The 21645-nt window shown below is 40.4% G+C and overlaps 1 protein-coding gene across 1 annotated transcript in view; it reads right to left on the bottom strand.

Moving 5' to 3' along the window:
• Positions 1 to 322: 322 nt before the first annotated feature.
• Positions 323 to 21645, bottom strand: part of LOC104126121 (ubiquitin-conjugating enzyme E2 E2) — a 213474-nt gene continuing 192151 nt past the window's right edge. Inside the window, 1 exon segment of the mRNA XM_009638632.2 lies at positions 323 to 420. Within this exon segment, the coding sequence (XP_009636927.1) occupies positions 323 to 420 (98 nt within the window).

Raw genomic sequence — 21645 nt, forward strand, 5'->3', positions numbered from 1 at the left:
AAACCACATGAAAGAAAAAGAACCCACACATTAATACAAAGCTTTGTGACAAAGCTCTATACTATTACAGATCCAACATTCTTTGCACTGATAACCAAAATCCCCTGTCTACATTTGAGGGAAACAACTTTCAAGTTAACAGAACAAAAAAAACCCAAAAAACCAAACAAATAAAAATAAAAATAAAACCAAAAAGAAAGTAAGGACAACCTTTTGTCACAAAATGGTTCAAAATTTAATAAAAAATAAGAATGAAGGGAAGGGCTATTGATGCACTTAGTGAATGTGCTTGCACAGGTCCAGCAAATCCTAGAGTAGGCTCCTATGTGGCATATCGCTTGGTCCACTGTCTGGCCATTCTGTCGTGCTCTGCTCTGTTAGTCATGTACTGAGTGGCAATACTTCCAACCAGGGGGTCAGCTGAAAAGGAAACACAAACTGTGAAACACTCGTCAGCCTTGGAAGGATGAAAAAGCTGTTCTTAGATCCAGATTCATTCAGTTCTCTTAAGTTTAACAGCAAGAACAAGGTGCCTACATAGACTAGGCCCATTCGGAAAGCACCCATGCATACACGAAGAAAGGCAGCAGAAGATGGGGAGGAGTTGGCTGGCAGTTAGCTATACATTTCTGGTAAACATATAACTAAACCCATTTTCTAAAATTCTGCCTCACAAACAAATGTGCCAATAAATGTATTTTGAGCTAAAAGTCACTTTTCGTGATAAACATACTACATCATTTATTTATGGTATTAGACTCCTACAAATATCTATGCTATCACCTAAGAAGAGGGTGGGCTCTAATTCTATTACCAGGTTAAATGTTTTTTTTGAATACTTTACTTTTAGTTTCAAAGCATAAAGAAAAATCAGGAATTAGGGCACCAAGTACTATTTTTGAAGCAGCAAAAGTTAATTTCACACTTTGGGAATTGGTATTTAATTTATGGGATCTTTCTGAGCATTTATATGGCTATAATGCTGCATGCTTTGGTCTTCTCAAGATATTTCTGTATTTCCAAAATGAAGAGACAACCTGAAAAAGTATTTTTACATTAATCTGGATCTACAGATTACTTCACAAATAATGAAACAAAACCAACCAGCCCTCTAAGAAAGATAAACCGGGACAAGACTTCCCCAGTGTGACTCTATGTCATCACCATTTTTCTCTTCTCAGTTTAAAGCAGACAAAATGTATAGAGATTTTCCCTTTCTTCGGGGGACCCATATTCTTGACATTTCTCCTGCAACAGTAAATTTCCTGAGATTGTACCACCACACTGTGCAAGTTCAGAAGCACTGGGCATGTTCAGAAGCACACATACCATGTTTTTTCCTGACTTAGGGCAGATGAACATGACTTCTTATTGAAGCCCGTTAATATTCAGCTTTGTAGTTGACTGAAGATGGTGCCATTGAACAAAATGAATCTCGGCTTCTCCAATACAGTCATAATCTGAGTGTGGCATTTGCATTATTAACCACTGAAATTCCTGGGACTCGATGTCAGGCCTTCACAAAGCAGAGTAAATCTGGGCTTTTTTGTTTGTTTGTTGACAACAAGAGTTTATGATAGGAGAAATATGCTGGTTTAGCCAAAAATTGATTGGCTTACTGCCAACATTACTGAATAGTACTGAATAATATCTAGTGAAAAAATCTTTTGCTACTTTCAGGAAGAGCCCATGATTTGAATCCTAAGTTGGCACCTACTAAATCAGTAAGGCAAGTTATCGCTCTGACTGTGGAGAACTTAGTCCCTATAGTCTCAGTCCTGCAAACACTTAATGCATATGCTTCCCTTTAATATCTTAACATATCCAGAGGAGGTCACCAAGACCTGGACTTTGCTATTTTTACATGCATGAGTGTCAAAGAAGCATATCTGATCTCAGATCAATTTTAAAAGTTTCAGACTAGAAAGTATATTACCTTTAACTCCTCAGCCAAGGAAAAGAACCATAGAGGGGATTATCGGAGAGATTTTGTTCTGTGCAAAGAAGAGGCACAGAAAAGTCTATGGGTATTTAAGGAGTGTAAAGTTGTTCATGGCTGGAATGAGGTTTGAGAAGCACTGCAGGGTATATGGGGAACTTGGGTAATGGAATAGGGCAAAATTTCTCTCGGCAAAAAATTTAGGGAGTAGCCACAGGGAAACCTTGTGTAATGTAGCTCAGGGATGAGCCTGACAGCATGGCTGCAAATTCCCACACCCTCCTTGGATGTGACACCACTGTGCGAAGAAACACTTTCACAGACCCATGGAGAAATGGAGACTAAGGGTTGAACTTGAAAGAAATCCTTGGAGCAAAATGTGATGAATGTGCAGATTTTCATGCTGTTGGGAAAGGTGGGGTTTGGCCTCTGAGGCATCTGGCTGTGATAGGTTGCAAGAATATCATGGCATTATCATCTGGAACGCGGTTAAGTGCTTAATGAGGTTTAGTGTGTATTTAAAGTGCTGCTACTAAGACCTTTATAAAACCTTATGTGAGTCAGTGAAAAGTGATGGGCTGTAGTAAAGGTATACCCAGTTCAGATCTGAAAGTCTTTTACGTGTGGGATGAATGTCTCTGTGAAAGTGTGTCTTTCACATTGAGAGCTGTAAATCAACTCCCTTGATATACTGAAAGGGTACCGAGGATCATATCATTGTCCCCAATCCTGGATGATAGTTTATAATGTTTGGTTTCCATCTATACCTCCTTTTGGGAGCAAGTAAATATTTCACCAACATATGTTTTTGGAAGGATTCAGAAGGCCCAGACTCTTCCTCTCACCTCCTCCCAGCATGGGAGGGTGTCTATTTTCTACTACTTGGGGTGGGGGAATCAGTGAAAGGAGTTCTTGAGAAGAAAGTGGGGAAATCTGTTGAAGTCCAGTAATGTCGGGAACTGGGCCGTTTATTTATTCATATGTTCAAGCCCTTGTCTTTGCAATGGTTTTTTTTGGCAGCTGGGGAATGAGTGGAAGTGATGGTCTGCAAGATGTCTGAGGTCTACATAGGTTTTGTAGTAGGTGTGTAAATTCCCACCGAGAGGGTGACCTGTGAATCAGCTATCATCTTGGGGTGCTTCCCTCAAGTCAGTGCCTCCTTCCATCGGTGTCTGCTGGTGCGAAGCAGGGCTGCTGAAGCAAGAGAGGTCCTTGCCTGCTTGTAGCATGAGCAGGACCAGCTGCCCCCACAGCCAGCTGCTGAGTGGACACTACTAAAATGTGCTCTTGGTAATAACAGCAATAACATTGTTCTTTGCAATTTGGCAGCTTGGCTATACGTTTTATTGGTTATAACAATAGTGAATAAAAGAACAAACCCACAGTTTGTCAAAGCCACTTGCTCGTTTGAGACCCCAAACTGAAGAAACAGAAAACCAGTTGTTGCCAGAGAGGCCCAGCTGTTTCACATCCCTGTCAGAGGGTCTGGAGGTGCATTGTCATTATACATAGTTATTTATGAGGACTTTAATAAGGACCGTTCAACAGGCGTTGGAAGAGCTAGCTGATTTTAGTGGTTCCCGTGAAGCTGTAAAACCATCAGGAGGCACAACAGCTTTGTTTGGGAAGTCAGGACAGCTGGTGAGGAGGGAAATTTTAACTTCAGATCTGAGACACCCAACCAGTGGCAGACCGGCCAATTCAGTGGAGCACACAGCATTTGTGCTGGCGGACATAAGGACGGCGCGTGAACTCCAGAAATGCAAATGGTCTCTTTCTGCACCTGCATGAAGCCAGGCGGCTTCAGGCCCAAGGCATCTTGTTCCTGGTGGAGCCGGCCGGCAGGCCCAAGGAGACAGATCTCGCAACACTTAATGAGCCATGAGTCACTATCGCTATGCAGTTCATGGGGATGGGTCATAAAATGGAGATTACAAGATAAATTGTAGCACCTTAATTAAAACAATTAAAAGATTTAATTCCCAGCGTGCATGAGCCTTGGTTATAGTGTCCAAGTCCTACAAAATACCAAATATGAAGGAGAAACAATAGTTCCCACTACCACATGGCTGAGCATCACCTGGTTCTCAGCCGGGCTGCACTATTTAAGGCGTATTGTGAAATCTCCATTAGCAGGGCCAAATATGTATTTATAAAACAACTGTTGTGTAAACTGTCTAATTAAGAGATAAAAAGGAACATTGGATCTCAAAATTCATAACGGTACTTTTCCCATATTTCCACTTCTCATTACCATAAAACTGTTTCTTATCTTCCATTTGTATATATCTGTGGTTTTATTCTCGATGTTAGAAATTTGTTTCCATAACTAGTAAACTGCTCTAGCTTTTCCTTTTATTTTTTAGAAGTAGCATGATTCATCAGTGAATCAGGGTTCATTTCAGAAATTCATTCCAAATGGGATTGTGTCCAAACGGCAACGAAAACCAGGGGATCAGAATATAAAGCTATGCCAGAAATGTGTTATCAGAACAACCTAGTGAAGGAAACAAAAATAAAACCACAATAAATTAATAACACTAACAGCAAAACTCTGAAGCTCTTGGCCTGGCAGGAGGTGCGCACTTTGGGACCTCTTGGATCACCAGGTGTCTGGTGCCTGGCTTGAGAGCCACGGGTACCCCATCCCTTGGGATGCCGGTGTCTGGAGAAGCCAGGACAAGGCAAAGCGATCGTGTGCCACACTTGGCAGCACCGAAACCTGGGAGCAGCATTGTGGGTGGTGCTGGCTGCGATAGCCACGTGTGGGGAGCGTGGGGAGTCGTGCCGTGGCTCACCAGAGAGGCTGCTGCAACTCTGTTGACCTGGAAATCTTTAAGGTTTTTTACTGTTCCTTCTAGTCCCTGACTCTCACTTCTAGAAGTCCGTCCTAGGATGCCTCTATAACCTTCAGTTTGTTTAAAGAAAAAATTTTTACCCAGTACTCCAATTAGTTCCATGTAAAACTGGAACACACCAGGAGTTACAGCATCAAACTTCACGTTAGGGGACAGCGCAAGAGTAATGAAAATATATTTAAAAAGCACCAAATTAAACATGCATGGCCAGAAGCTAAGGTGCAGTGATGTAGCTTACACGGAAAACGTCAACCAAGAGAACTAAAGTATGAAGAAAAGCTTCTGGAAGATTTATAGGAAGACTGCAGCTGCTAAATCCCCCCTCACCTCACCATATGTAATCCTCATGTTATATCAGAATTCATGAAATTACCCTATGTTTAAATGTAGTTTTGAAAACTGGGTGAGCTGGAGTTTGTCCCTAGCTTAAAAAGGTTGGATGCGCTGCTCCACAATGCGTTGTCGTCTTCTTTTGCAGCCACTTAATATGACTGTATAAGGAAGAACATTTGTATCTCATGTCTGTTGTAAGGCTAATCAAATTTACAGCCCAATTCTAGGGAGTTAATGCTATTGGGGATTTGGATGAGCTGAGGTTTGGTCATTACAAAATTTCAGCTGTGTTTAATGCTAGTTACACTGCTTTATCATTCAGACGACAGACTATAATTCTTCTTTAAAACTACTTTTCCCCCAAATAAATGAAAATATATTGCTATGCTGTATTTTTCTCTGCTTGTATTTTTACAGCTATTTCTATGTCAGCAAATAGCAATTTCAGAGCAGAATTCATCTCCTGGGCTTTTCAATGCTCTTTTAAAAATACAGCAAACATACTCTAGTGAAATAAAAAATGGAGATGGTGTGTTTAACAGCTTGATTTCAATGCGCCTTCTCCATCAGCCACATGATACGCAATGAAATTCCAATCGGTAGTGCCAACTTGGTTAAAGAGACACACATTTAGACTTAAAATGTACATTACGGGTGTTTGTATGCATTATATATATTTTTTTATGAGCATTTATAAAGTAGCATTCTATTTCTATTGCAGTACTTTACAGCTTTAACGGAGAACAGCTGATGGAGCCAGTTATCACACCGTCACAAGTGGGTTCTCAAAAAGACTTTTGGAGCACCTTAAAAACTAAAAAAAACCCCATAGCCCTATAAAAATCTCACAGTTTCTTCAGCCAAATATTTACAATGTACTTTTTTTTTTTGGTCCAGGTTTAGATTCAGCTCTGTATCAGGGGGAATTCAGAAGAGCTGGCCTCCAGCTGAAGAAGCAGAATTAAACTGGAAGAATTTCCAAAGGTTAGATGCATCTTGAAAGGACTTATTCTGTCTCCTTTCTCATAGCTGTGAGAGGAATCCCATTGAGAAGCTCTATGGAACTACCTGTTCTGAAACATCAGTCACCAAAAATTAAATCTGCTTTCCTTTCTTTGGACAGGCTGCATGAAATGCGGAAGAAAACAAACACATAATTTTTTATTTATTTGGACTTCAGTTACACATTTAGAAGAGTTTTCGGTTTATGGAACACTTTTTTTTTTTGTAGGCCTGCCTCTCTTTCCAAATATTTTGCTGAATTGCTTTTGGAAATAAAAAATTGGGAGTCCTTGGGGTTTTTGAGCTTTTTTTTTAAGGAAAAGTCCAGGTGCTCTGTATGTTGTCTATTGGAGAGCTGCCTTGGAGTCATCTTTATATAGAAGCACAGGCAGGATTGGTTACCCCGAAATTAAACTTCGCCAAAATAAAAGTTCGTATTTTCAATAACTACATTTTGTTTGGTGATTTCAGACCAAATAGCAGTGCAGGACAGTATATATTCCCACACTGGCTTGCAGTGAAAGCCAAGTTTTCTGAATCCAATTTTTGTGGTTTTTAATATTGCACCAACCTTTAAGAAATAGGTCCCAAAAGGCACACTAAATAAAACATTAAGATTGGGCGGAAAAGTAGAAACTAGCAATTCACCGAAACACCAGTTTTCTTAACAGCAAATGTTGACAGCTTGATGCACACCAAACCCATCCTTAAACCTAATTTTAAAAAATTATTTTGTTTCTAATTATATTTTATTATGTTTTCAGTGGCACCTGGGCTAGTGTTACAAGAAGACTGGTCAGTGAAAACTGCAGACAAAAGCAGTGTCAGACATGCTATACCAGATATGTCACTGAACAATTTAATACTCCGAGAGGAAGGGATTAAGAAAAGATGAATTGGTTGTGAGTAATTTTATTTATAGTGTCACTTTGCCTCAGGAAGTTTCCATAGTTTGCCACATGTCACCTGTTTTAAACTTAATGAACTCCTAGAAGACCATGTCAAGGATACTGTGAGCCTTGATGGGGAAAATGAGGCATGTGAAACGCATCATAGTATCCTTCAGTGATCGCACAGCAGCGGTGGTGCTCTCTTTCTCTATCATTAATAATAATGCACAGACTAAGTAATTGTTTGGAGGCAGAGGCAGGTGAAGTGGCACACTGAATTACTCCACTAACCTTTCACCTTTGGAGAGAGTGCTCAAAATCAAGGCACAAGTGAAAACGAGTGCAGCCCAGCACTAATCCCTGTTTGTGCGGCAATAAAACTAACCTCGCGGCTGGGAGTCTGATCAACACACGCGTACAAACTGGAACAACAGAGTGATTCAAGCCAGAACAAAGGGCGGTAGCAGGGCGCTGAATTACTTCACACAAACTGAACTACAATTTCTTTCTGACTTTCATAAAATCACAGTCCCAACTATCCATATAGGATGCATTTATCCACCTACAAGGCTCTTCGAAAACTGTACAGAAGAATGATAAAGTGATCAATAAACACTGTATAAAAAAAAGAGAACAAAGAAAATGAATTGTTTCAGTAAAGAAAAAAGGTAATTCTTAGAGGAGAAAGGAACAAATTCTAGAAGGTCTACTAGCAAAGAAGTCAGTGAAGTTAATATCCATTTTAGCAATTACAGGTTATAGCAGAAATCAAATGATATGGAGTACAATGAACTCTCTCGTGAACTTGTTTCAAGAACTAGTTTTGCAAATTTGGTTGGTCACATCTTAATAGTCAATAGAAAAATTCTGATATATAGAAGCTAATGTATATGTATAGCTTACACCGGTGTACCTGCTGAAATTGCCTTAGAGCTCAGGTACCTTATTAGGCTGGCTACTATGGTTCACATGGATTGGACAAAGTGGACAATTATATGACCTTAAAGCGTTATTCCCACCAAAGTAAAATAAGAAGGGATGTAGTAAGATACCCTTTGGCACAGTATTCTTAGATACAAGGTGATTGAGTGTGTTGGAGTCAGAAGAAACAAAGGCTGACATTGTCATGTCACTTCTCACTTTCAGATAAAACCCACGATTATCTTTGCAGGTATAGCATGGGAAACAAGGAAATACAAGGCAGATGTATAAAAACTTGAGACACAGTCTTTGGAAACGGATCTGAATGTTTACACTAACCACCTCTGCGTCTAGAGAACTAAGTGAAAACTGTCATAGACACTGTAGCTTGGAGACTGTGTCATTTTAAAGCCAAAAGTTTGCCTAAATTTTTGTCCCCGCATAGGAAAGCTGACCTAGTGGTCACTGTGCTAAAGCAGGGCTAAAGAAGTCTTACAGTTCTGCACCAGGCTTCCTATGAAGTTGTATTCACCAGTACATCCCATAGTCCTGGTCACTCAATCATCCAGCCATCAGCTACTACTCTAGCTATACACCTTTTTCCTGGGAGAAATCAGAGGAGAGGCAGGAGGAGAAAGAGGGTGAGATAAAGCATGGAAGACCCTGAGGTCTCGTTCTGCCGTACAGCCAAGGCATAGCCAGGGTGCACATCTGGGCAGGACAGCAGGGAAGCAGTCATGTCATACTGCTCACAACAGGTGGAACTCTCACGTGCTTCTTGGTCTTCATGGTTTGCAAGTAGACATGATGACTCCAAGAAAGTTAAGAGGTCTTACAGCGGTGCCTTAGTTTCCCATCTGTAAAACTGGACCAATGCTTCTCCATCACCCAGGATATTCTGAGAATAATATGCTAAAAATTGTGAGGTATCTGGATATTGCGGTAAATGTGGCTGTATAGACATGTATTGTAAATAGACTGGTATCCATGACTTGACTCTAAATTTTGAGCTCTGTAGAATTGTCAGAAACACGTTTGACTTGTTCGTACAATGTTATTAAGGCACGTGTGGCTTGATTCCAATGTCCAAACTGTTGTCTGGAGAAAAATGTTACCTATCTTCAAAAATGAAAGAGCTCTGCAAACCCAGTTTAGAAAACATCCATTTGCTAAAATACCCATTTTGAATACATAGAAGGAGAAATTCATTCGTCTCTCTACACTTGCATTTGATTGCTGTCAGGCTACCTACCACAGATCTGTGTGAAATATGAGGCTGCCTAAGAGAAAGATGTTTCAGAAATAAGGAGTATTATCTGGTCCAATTTTATTAACATGGCTCCTAAAGGCGAGTGTTGGCAGTGATTCATCTCTATATCTTGCCAAGGGAAATCATTCTTGTTTAAAGAGTAAGGTTTTTTTCAGTCTTCAGTTTTTAGCAGGATTTCTATAAACTTCACTGGCTGACTAGGAGTTAGCTGAGGCAATCATGGATCAACGAGGCACAGTGTACTGATCTTGAAAAGTTGTCTTTAATTAAGGAAGAACATGCACCTATTAGAAGTGCCAGCATGCTGGAAGAATTAAAGTTTGGAAATAACACACTTCACTTGGATGCCTGGATGCGTCTCAAAATTAAAAGCACAGATATATTAGCAATGTATCTGTTAATAATAATGAACTCAACTGAGAAACAGTCATTGTTATTATAAAAAAATTCATTAAAAGGTGTTAGTAAATAAGAACTTGATATGAAAGATACTACATGGCATGTGGCTTGATAAAATTTGCAGAAAAAATTACATCGATACGCATTTACCTTTTGGAAGATGACTGTGAATAAATAATAAGGAAACCGCAACACTCGGATCAAAAAATGCTGTCAACCCACCAAAATGCTAAGATCTATAATGTAACTGGCATGTATCCATAGGGTCATAACTATATTTTCAGAAAAACACTGTGGATGTTTCTTTTTGTCTGAAGACTTACTAAAGGAGGGATAGCTATTCTCTAGGAATTCCAGTGTGTTTAGCATTTCTTTTACTTAAAGAAAAAATAACCAGTTTTCTTCTGGATTTGTCTCTCCTCACTTTCCACTAATCACCATAGGCAAAGGAGTCTTACACATCCCGAACGAACTGTTTAATCCCAAAGCAGCTGGGTGTAAAGGCATTCCCTGTGGCCATGCTTTGTTCAGTGTTAGACATCCTATAATCACATGTACCAAAGGTAGATTACTCTGCAAGAAAACCAGGAGGTCCCATAGGATCCACTTACCATGTGGATTCCCAGGGGACAGGGAGGGGAGGAAGTGTTACAGCATGGTCTGGTCTTTGGCAGCATTTAGGCACTGAGAGGAAAATGAGTCCTAAAGGCATCTTCAGTTTTCCAAGAAGGGTCTGAATGAGAGCAATACCAAAATCTTCAACTTAAACACATCAGGATCATTTTAGGTCAGATGCAGGAGTCATCTGAATCCCACTCTTGAATCTATCCCTTTGTTCCTTTATTGCAATTAATCCTTGGAGTAACTAGAAAAGTCTACATATGTTATGAATGCTACTTATTTTGGTTTAATCTGATTTTCTCCTTCTTGTCCTATTAAATCTCATTATTAATTTGACACATTTAAATCCAAAACTGTTATTAGGAACCCATACAAAATGTCAGAAGAATACAAGAGGCTGTTATTTACAAAAGGGGGGCCTGGTGAAGAATTTTATCCCTACTAAAGGCCAACAGGACTTTTTCATAAGCCAGGGCCAGAAATCCCTTGGCAATCTGAACATCCCTTGGAACAGGAATAGCAACTTAGGTGTGCCTTGCATTAACACACCTCTTACTGTTACCCAATAATAACTTAAGATGTAGTCAGGCCTCTTCATGCCCCCTCTATACTTCCCTTTATCCCAGGGAACATGTGGAGGGAAGTTGCAGGCTGTATCTGGCTCAGACGTGTCTAAGTTTACATCTGCATCAAGAGGCAGTCGAAGGAAAATGCCGGGAAATTAATTTGTTTGGGATTTTTGTTGGTATGGCCCAGATGCTCTCTTTGATGAGGCTGGCTTCTTGGGGCCTTTCTGGGTTGCAGGCATGGGTCGTTTGAGCCTGGTTGTGTGACTGCATGTTGGGACTGTGCCTCACATTGCCATCTGCCTCTGTGGTCCATACTGTTCTGGAGGAGGCATCCAAAAATGTTACAACACTATAAAGGTATAAAGGTAGGAAATAGGTGCCATCTCAGCGGAGTATGGGACAGGGACCTCTCAAGTCAGTCCCGCTGCTAACGTGTACACTTGACAGGTTCCTGACAGTCCAGAGTGGCAAAGTCTGATCCTTTGAGTTCTGCAGAATTTGCAGCCATACTGCCCTACCAAGAGAGGCATATCTAAGGAAGATGCTTGCACCAACACACAGTGGCTCAAGAAAGTATGAAAACCAGAGTGCCATCCTGCCCTGAAGATTGGTACAGGCCAGTTATGGCAATATTTCTGGAGGCTGATGGCTGAGGTGACACAGGGTATCGTATGAAGGGAGCAGGGTGGTGTCAGCTCTGGCAATGACTGAGGAACCAGTGGGTGAGGGACAAAATAACCTCACTTTAGTAACCAAATGGACTATCCGCTTCTAAATTATCTTCAGAACATGAATATAATCAGGCTTAATTATGAACAGGTTCTAATAGGACAAGAAGGTAAAACAGATTAAACAAAATAGTTAGCATTCATCATGTAGGCAGGTTTAGCTCCTGGATTAGTTACAAAGAAGTTACATGGCAACACTGAATAAAGATTGAATCTATGATATTTAAAGTGATGATTTCATATTTATTAACAGGTAAAATAACTTTATTTGGAAATCCTATCTTCCCTGCATGAGGGGTCACATTGACTCCATTGTCAGGCCTGACTAAATGATAATCACTTTGTCAAATGATTTCAGGCATTGGCATAAAAAGTCCTAAGATTGAGCTGTAGAAAAAAGCTATACAAGGTAGAGATGGTAAACACATGGAAGGTCATGAAGGCATTCCTTTTGCTAGTATAATACTGTGTTTTACAGTAACTTCTACTTTCATGCCACTTTACCTAATCGGTATTATAAAGACCCAAGCAATGAGAATACCAGCACTTGAGAATTTTCTGAAATCTAATTCATCTTTAAGTTGCAAATGTTCCACTCCACAGAAGGGCCTTTTTCTAAGATGGAAAATTCTACACACAATTTACTAATCAGAGCTCTATTTCTGTATCCCACATGAATGCGAAATCTTACAGTACAGCCCATCCTTAAATTTGGGACAATTACACCATACATTTTGCTATTTAAGTAACTGTCTGCTACTCCAGTTAATGCACCTGAACTTAATTTGCTGTGAAAATAGGGATTCTGAAACACACACTGCATATAATTTATTTGTTGCCTTTGATAGATCTGCAAAACTGTAAAAAAACAAACAACCGTTTCCTCCTCCCCTGCTGAATAATGTACAAAATTAGCCATGCAAAATAAGAGACATGTCTTGCAGTAGTGTAAATCATCTCTGAAGGTAGAATCTGAACGACCAAGGAATACTAATTTCTGAAATCTTACTCAAGAAAGTGAGAGACTACATGATTTAATAGCTAACATACTTATATCCAGGATTATAAATTTTGCTTTTCAGGACTGACTCTACATTCTTGTTGTGAATCTGTTAGAGAGCCAAATGTAGCAGGCTTCTTTTTTAGGAGCTTAAAGAATGTGGAGCAGTGTGATTTCTATGGTGAAACAAGAATAATTGTATTTTAAGAACAAGAAGAAGCAGCATTAAAAATAGGTGTGCTAATCAGGGTCCTGAAGGTGGCTCATAGGCAGAAACATATGGCAAGAAATTTCAAAATCTGTCCTTGCCTTCATGCTAAAAAAGGTACAGAGGGAGAAAAAAACCCCACCAAACCCCGAATCCTGACTTAGTAAAATGGAACCAAGTCTAAATGAAAAGTCTGGGGTATAAAAATTCAGCGGGACTGATGCCAGTTTATTCCAGCTGACATATGAGCTATTTGTACTAACTGGGAATAATGAATATTAGGTTAAATTATTATGAGATTAGAGAATTACGTGTAGGAATATAGGTAAACATGATGTCTAAATTTATTGACTTTCTAGCTTTAATTCTTTTTCTCTTAAATACACACAGTTCTATTAGTGAGAAAACATATTCAGTAGAATTGGTTAAGCCCCAAAGTGCTGTATCTACTTTGTTCAAAAGATTCCAATGTAATTAAGGACATGTCTGTATGGACTAGACAAAACCTGCATGAAACAAAGAAAATAAATATAATGACTGTAAATGATTGGAGTGTATTTTGAAAGTAAAAGGCAGTTTACTCTGTATCTTGGAATTCATTCAAATTAAGCTAGGATTCTGTATTTTGTATACGAGAAATAACTAATAGCTTTATTTAAATCCTTCACATTGTTAAACATTTAACATTGATGATGTATTTTGGTCTCGGTTCACACAAAGATCTATTGTGTATGCATTAAACTACCTGTCTTCTCTCTGAGGTAATGGGCATAGGAAACCTCCACTGGTGCTATTTCAAATTACATGTTTATTGGAAGGAAAATTAATTGTAACCTTTTGTACTTGTAGCATCCATCATTCATGCATTTTCTCTGTACTTTTAATTTAATGATGGTTAAGGTAAAGCTCATAGAAACCCTGTGTTTCTTGAGCAGAAGTGCACAAACTTTTAAAAACCCTGTATGTATATTTATCATATAGCTTTTATAAGCTTTATGTAAAAAAAAAAAATAATCAAAATGCCAAGTGTATTTTTTCCAGCTTTCCTTCCATGTTGTGATAAGACCGAATTTTGTATGTTCTAGAAGCCGCTTCTGAGGAATAATAAAAATTAGGAACAGTTAAGGGTAGAGACAAGACTCTTCTCTCATGAGTGCCAATTACATCCCTTTACATTTATTTCTTGACACAGATGTACAAAGCTTCTTTACTGATTTGGATTTTACTCAATCTCTGATTTAATCAAGTGCCAATTAATAAACTGATGGTTGGGTATTATTATGTCTGAAGTTCAATTTTTCTCACCTCCTCTTAAATAAAACAAAATACGAGGAGAAAACTTATTGAAAAGGACAAGAAATCATTAGCATGGTCAAACCTCTCCCATTTAAGGTATGGTTGAAATCTAAGCTTATTTATTCTGGAAAAGAAAAAACAAAATAATATGTGACGGGCAGTTTTGTAAAGAAGATTATCAAAAAAAGTGGTCTTGCTTATCTTTTCCGCAGTAAGAAGACAAGCAAAACCTGAACACATTTAGCAAAAATTAAAAAAAGTAGATGCTTCATACACCAAATAGTTAAAACACATGCAAGAATATAATTTAGGAATATTAGAGGGTAATTTAGGAAAATTAAAAAAGAATTAGAAAACCCACTAGCCACGGCACCACCTAGGTTACCATCGCAAGGGCTATTACTGCTCATGCTTCAACACATAACCTGACCGTTAGCTGCGCTTAGGAGGGAATTTCCTTTCCAGTATGTTAGTCTATGAGTAAAGGGCTTTGAGGGAATTTTACACTTTCCACTGAACCACTGAGCAATGAGCAGTTACAGGCAACATACCTGACTGAACCAAGCAGTACTGGTTTTCTCTTTGAGAATGACTATATTCCTCCTCCTAGTGATTATTCTTTGTAGAGTTACAAATACATCAGATAAAACAAGAATAGGGTAAGGGTGTGCGTGACTGATATCTGGAGCTATAGCTAGTGAGTGCTTTATGCTGTGGATACCACAAAATCAAGATTGCACATTTTATTTTTAAAAAGTAATCTGTACCATTCACTTTCTAAATTACATAAACCCACCCATATTCTTATGTAAATAACCTCAGACACTTTTCAGATAAAAAATTATTTAAACAAAGTGTAGACTGCTGAAACCATAATGAGGGGTTTAAAATGAAGTATTTCTAAACAACCTTACTTCTATAGTTGTGTTAATCTTTTTAATGATGTCTTGTGAGTTTTGAATAGCCTAGATCTAAACACACGAAATACCTCTATGCTCACAAACAGCGCTCTCCTACCCATAAGGTGTTGCCAATGTGCAACTGAAAAGAGCAAAGATTTAGGCCAACATAAATAGTAATCCTGATCCAAGCCTCCTCCCCCTGCACACATAATTAGGAGATATTCCAAGGCATATTTTCCTGAGAACTACTAAAGGGATGACAGTTCACAAATGTTTTTCCTGCTGTTATAATAATCCCCATAGTCATGGGTTCATGTTGAGGGGACTTAGTCAATTGATAAGAACAAAATCTTGTAACATTTTCATCAGCTCTTTATGGCAGAGCAAATGAATTCTCTTCCAATGCTTATCTATGCGTAATTCTCATAATGTGCTGCTGCATTGCTTGCATTTACATATGTTTAATTTCATGTTTATAGATCATGTCCGCAGAGTTTAACACATAGAGGTGTATGTGTCTGCAAATACTGGAAGACCAGATGTACAGAAAATCTCCTCCTGGCAGTGCAGGGAGACTCCTAGTGGGACTTTGGATGCCTAAATCCCACAAGAAGTACTGAAAACCCTGCTGGCTGGCTGCCAGCATCTTTAGGTGCCTAAATGCTTTTAACATGTTGGTACTGCATGTCCAGCTCAGAATATGAGAAACTATGATTAAAACTATAGAATAGCAATTAGTATAGTATACATACCATAGCACGGTACAGATAGTATAGCACAGTATCTTTTAAGGAGAAACCACTGATAGACTATCAAGGATTTGTAAATATCAGCAGTAGAACGTATGATATGATCAGTCCACATATGGACAGATTACTTCAACAAATACATAGCAGGTTCTGCAAAACTGGCAGGGGAACAGACAGTATTTAAAGATAAATAGGTACTTTCTAGGAAAAAGAACTTTGTCGCAATTGACGGGATCGTTTTGCTCACATGAATGAGTTGATGGCAATTTCCCAAGGCAATCCTGCCCCTGACGTTGCCATTCTGCACTCACAGAGAGGAGAGCAAAACCCATCCGTTTTGTGTTGCATTTTCCTCTTGTGATCCTTTCGGACAACTTATTATGATGGCCTTTCCGTAAAACAGGCCCCCACATGCACTCATCCACTCTGCTCCCAGTCCAGCAGCACCAAGATAGCAACCCCACACCACATTTTGTATTTGCTAAGCAAAAGCTTCCCGAGTAAGCTCATTTCATTTGGAGACAACCCAAGGCAGTGATTTTAAAAGGGACCGAAAGGTTATGTTGCAACTTAAAACATACCAAAAAACATTACTGCATGAATTGATTCCTCGCCGTTCTAACTTTTGTTTACCGTCTCTTACTTGTGGCCACGCTTGAGTGACGTGGCAGAGTATTTTCCTGCTCCAGATACAAAGAGAGCATTTTCCATTGTACTGAAACAGCCCAGCAACCTGCCCGCTTCCTGACAGAGCACAGTACACAAACTCTGAAGAAAAGGGAAAAACAGCTCCAAGCTAAAGAATATAAATAATCTCAGACAACAGAGGAATTTCATTGTCTACACAACCCTCTGCTGCTTACAAAAAGGATATATGGCAAAACGAGATTATTTTGGGGTATATCTGATAGTACTGTGCTGTGACGTTGCACCTGGTAGCCTGTGGGTGCCAGGGAAGAATCAAAGTAGCAAGGGTTAGCCAGCCTCATGAAATTGGACAAATTAAATATTGTTTTGCCAACTTCTAAGTGTTTCAGTAATTTTTCAGAATATTCATTGCATTTGACAAATCTACTCAGATATGTTCTGGATTATTACAGAAGGAGGATTTATGATTTTCCCGTCTTCTGTATGTCTTGACAAAAATGTTCTAAAAGGAAATCAGATTTCATTACAAACCAGTACAGAATATATTTGGGCACAGGGAAGACTAGGAAGCCTTTTTGATAAATTGAACAAAGCTGTTAAACTGCTAAATGGGAAGGAAAAAAATCAGACTAGATTCTGAAGCAAAGTTTCTGATAGTAGCAAAATGTGCAGATTATGGCTTTAAGGAAAAAAATTACGAGAATGAGGAAAATGAGAAGTGGCTCATCCCTTGAACTTGCTGTCATCCAGAGTTTCTAAATTCACTTCACAAACAGGGGTGAGGGGAAAGGAAGGAATGATAATTGGGAAGTCTAAAAAATTGCAAAAGGAACATCTGACATGAACCGGCACTGACAGAAAGCAGCCTCTGCTATGGAGAAGCACCAGATGAGGAGAAACATCATACATGCTTCCCCTTAGATCGAGACATATAGAAGAACAGAGAGAAAAAAAGGTGTATCCAGTCTGCTGAGTGGCGAGGGGCACGGACCTGTTCTTCATTACGCGGGGCTGGGTAGCCTTTTTAAAGTTTGAACATGGAAGCCAAACAGCAGAGCTGTGACCACAAGTCAGCCAAATCCTCACTCAGAGCCAAATGCTCCAGAATGGAACAGATTTTATTTTTACAGCTATGTTACATTTTCCTTTATTAAGCTGCCTTAGATTTATTTTTAAACTTTTTTTTTTTTTTGGACAGGCTAGTGCTTTCAGATCTCACAGTAATTCTGAAAATAGATCTCTTTTTATTGATAGAGTGGACATCTATTAGCATTAAAATGCATGCCAGCATGGCTGGAGCTTATTGGCTGAAAAAGCAGAGTATCCCTGTCGCACCTAGTGTGTTGACACGCGTTCAGTTTGCAAGCGGCCATGGCAATTTTGGATGTTAATGCCCCTGCACCAGAGATGATCACTCCAGTGCAGAGTCAGGAGAATGGAGCATGTTGGTGGGCGTCATGTTGAAGGTTGGCAGCCTCGCTCCAACACCCAGCGGGAGATGGGTTTTCCTGAGAGGGTTCAAATGAGCCTACTTCCCTTTGCCTGGAGTGTGCAGAAGACAATTCCATGGGTGGTGCAGGGGGCAGCACGGCAAGGGACTTCCTTAACCGCCCTATCTAGATTTATCTGTCAAGACCTCATGCAGATTGGTAGAGATTAAGGAATTGCTACAAATGAGCATCTGGGTGAAGCTTAAAATTCCCAAATACTAACACAAATTCAAGATGTGGAGGCACTCAAAACTTTCTAAACACCAGATCTATCCACGTTGCACTTGCACCCGCACCCTAGGGCTTCCTCCTGCTAGGCAGGCAGGTACGCACACCGGCCGGAGTGATTCCAACAGCGAGCTTTGGGGAAGGCTGCTGAAGGCAAACCTGTGGCGGGATGGGGCAGCGGCACTGCAGCAGGACACCGACTCTCCTCCAGAAGTGTACTCTGCTGGCTGAAAGGGAAACAGGCTGAGAAATCGAGGCAGTAAGCTAGTTCAATTCTTCCCTTTGCATGTTGTCTGATTTAAATCTCTTCACCTACTCCTGTTTTGCAAAGGTCCTGGAAACAGACAGCCACAATTCTAGCAGCTTTGTAGCAGGGCAAATACCGTTCAGGCTTTTAGGGCTTTTATGCTTATGTTGAAAAGGCAGTCTCCAAAGTGCTGTTTCAGATCCCATTGAGGATCAAAGATATGCATTAAATTACACTATTGAATCCTTTTCTGCAAAGGATGAAAGAACTGGGATTTTATACTCTCAGCAGTAAGAGTACAGAACCTTACAAACCTTTAGGAAAATAACACGGAAAAAAAAAGAAAAAGGAAAAAGAATATCGTAATAACTGCATCCCACCTCTAAAGTTTCCTAAATACCAGCACCCTCATGCAGGTGCAGGTAAGGGTGTTAATATTTTTTTGGCAGAAAATTTAGGCAAACCTAAATCATGCCAAACCACATGGATAACTTGTAATTGCAATAGAAAACCAACAATAGCACGGTATCCAAAATTGCCAGTTATACCCACTCTGTGATGAAAACAATGACATTTCTGGGGAAGATAAAGGCAAACACAAGGATGACTCATATAAAGAAAGCTTGAAAGCATGTCTCGTGTCCCTTAGTGAGGCAAGTAAAGATCCCCATAATCTTAGGATCTTGTTTGACTTTGTTTATCTAAGCTTAGATAACTGTAAGTCATTAAAATGCACAGCTACGTTACTTAATGTGGGTTAACAAAGTATGAAACCATCTAGTAAATTCGTGATTCATGGCAGTACTTGTAAAACACCAGCATATATACTTCTAACCGAGGTACGTTATATTTGAAAACCACAGTAAGCATTGCAGAGTTTTTTAACATAACCAGCCTGCTTTTGAGATGTGCTGAGCAACTGCAGCGCCTATAAAAATTGATGGGGCTCACATCAAAGTAATGTAGCGGTATCTGTCCAACTCATTTACTCTTATAAGTATATTTACTGTGAGGACGCGTACACTCCTGTCTCAAACTATGTTCATAGCAACCTTTACATGCAACACTGCGCAAACTGTCTCACGCTTTCTGGTGGGTTTAAAGTATAACAAAAGACAAGCAGCGTTACACTGCTGATATAATATGCCACTGAAGTACCCGAGAACAGAGTCAGACCAACCAACCTGGCTAGTGCTGGCCCAGGTGAAGTGGTTACCGCTGTCAGTTGTTTGTTATTTTCCTTTGCCAGAGGTTAATGCCCTTTTCTAACAAAAGCTTTTTCTTCCTTTTGCTCTCCTCCCTTACTTCCTTTGCCTTTTTCCCCCTTTGCCTTTATTTCCTTTTCCTTTTCCTTTTCCTTTTCCTTTTCCTTTTCCTTTCTCCATCATTTCACTAAATTGGGTTAGAAAGCAGGCACAGTGAAAATGACAGGGCTAAGGAACAAATAACCTTTGACAGGGCTGCCAGTGAGATAGAGACATCCAATGGGGAGCAGTAAATATTTCAATCCGGGTGATGGTGAGGATGAGCGGGTCAGTCTGTCTAGCCGTGCCTTGTGCCCTGATGAAGTCCACAGGAGTCAGGCACGTTGAGGAAGGATGACTGCAGTGGGATGGAGAGGCAGGAGGGGGCTGCAAGGACGAGCAGGGGAATGGAAAGCCTCACGTACGGAAGGAAGCTCATAGACACAGGTCTGGTTAGTGTGCAGCAAATACAGACGAGGAGGAAAGAGGATGGTTCTTCATTAATACATTGGGAATGAAAACCAGGAAAACTTAATGGATAGGATAAGAGTTGCTTAAAAACAAGTGGGTATAAAATTCCTGTGAATCAGTTCAGGCTAGACATCAGGCAGCAGTTTCTAAAGAGCGAAGCAAGCAAGGCTCTGTAGAGCCCCTCAGCAGTTTTTTTGGTTACAGCAGCCAGCCAAGCGTTCAGCCTAGCTGGGCGCATTTGTGGGAAAGCAATGCTGAGGCTGCTCCGCATCTCAGGCCGCCCCTCTTAGCCTCTGTCTGCACCACCGTGCAGGTCCCCGTGGCAGGAGCTCACAGCTATGCACGAGATGCCACATGGGGCACAGGGGCAGGAGCAGCACTGTTTGGGAACGGCAATGGTACGATCGAGGGATAAAATCCCCACAGGCTGTGGAATGTGTGTGTGGGGAAAATGCTAGAGGTGGAGGATGACACCAGAAGTGAAGAAGCTGGTGTGAGGGAGATGCAGCAGGTTTTGTTCTCATGTCCTAATCAAGTCTGAGCTGCGTGTTATTAAGCAGACATGATGCGACATTAAGAGTGTTCAGCCATTGCAGATAATCAGGCCAGCCAAGTTCAGACTTAAGAGTGTGTGAGAAAGGAGGCCACGCGAAGAAAAGAGTTGCAGCGCAGCCTCGTCAGTGTTTCAATTTATTTACTCTGAAGCATTTGCAAATGAGCATTTTCCTGGGGCTTCAGAACCTTTGGCAGGGCTGAGGTGGCAATGATCAACTGAGAACAGTAAGCATTTCAACCCAGATCAGCATCACCAGCTCTCTAGATATAAAAATAATTAATTTGGTTTCATACATGAAGCTTAGTACAAATACAAAATGTCAGGGGCCATCCACACTTGAAAGCTCCTTTGGATTAAGGCTGTGTGGGAATTTACACTCCCTGGGCTCTGCTTGAATACTTGAAGTACAGTTGACTTTTACTCCAGGAAAGACAGTTTTTCATGACTTGGCTTCATACATTTCCAAAGAGGGGAGCATCCACACATGGAATCACTCTGAAGTAACTAACTGCCCACATAGGCAAGCCCTAGCAGCTAACGCTGGAAGCAAATACTTCCAGTGCTCACGCACGGAGCCTACAAGCACTTGCTCACATACTCAGTTTCATGCAGCTGAATGTATCTATCAGGTTTTGTAGGGTTGCTGGTGCACATGCCAAAATATTTACAGGGTTGGGGCCCTGCTTTGTAGAAAGAGACGCGTGCTGTGCCCCAGAGTACCAGCTCAGAGAAAAATACGAATTCCTGGATTGAATGCTCGTGTATCCCATCATCGCCCCCATCTCCCTGATGCCATTCCAGCTGGCGCTCTCGTGCTCCCAGGTAACTCACACGCGCTCCCTCGCACACAAACTCTACCGCACCCCTTCCCCCTGCGAAAAAAGTCAGCCAGCTGTTCCAAAATTCAGACATTTCATTAACACAGTTTACCGGCTGATACTGCCAAGCAAAACAGAGACAATTAATAATAATCAGGACTGAAGGGTCTGAGACAGCTTATGAGTAAAGGATTGTATTAGTTGTTTAAAAAGGACAAACCGGCTCCTGCCTGGAGTGATAGGGAACAAAGGCGGTGA

The sequence above is a fragment of the Egretta garzetta genome, unplaced genomic scaffold, assembly GCF_000687185.1.
Source record: "Egretta garzetta isolate BGI_Z169 unplaced genomic scaffold, ASM68718v1 scaffold94, whole genome shotgun sequence".
NCBI lineage: Eukaryota > Metazoa > Chordata > Aves > Pelecaniformes > Ardeidae > Egretta > Egretta garzetta.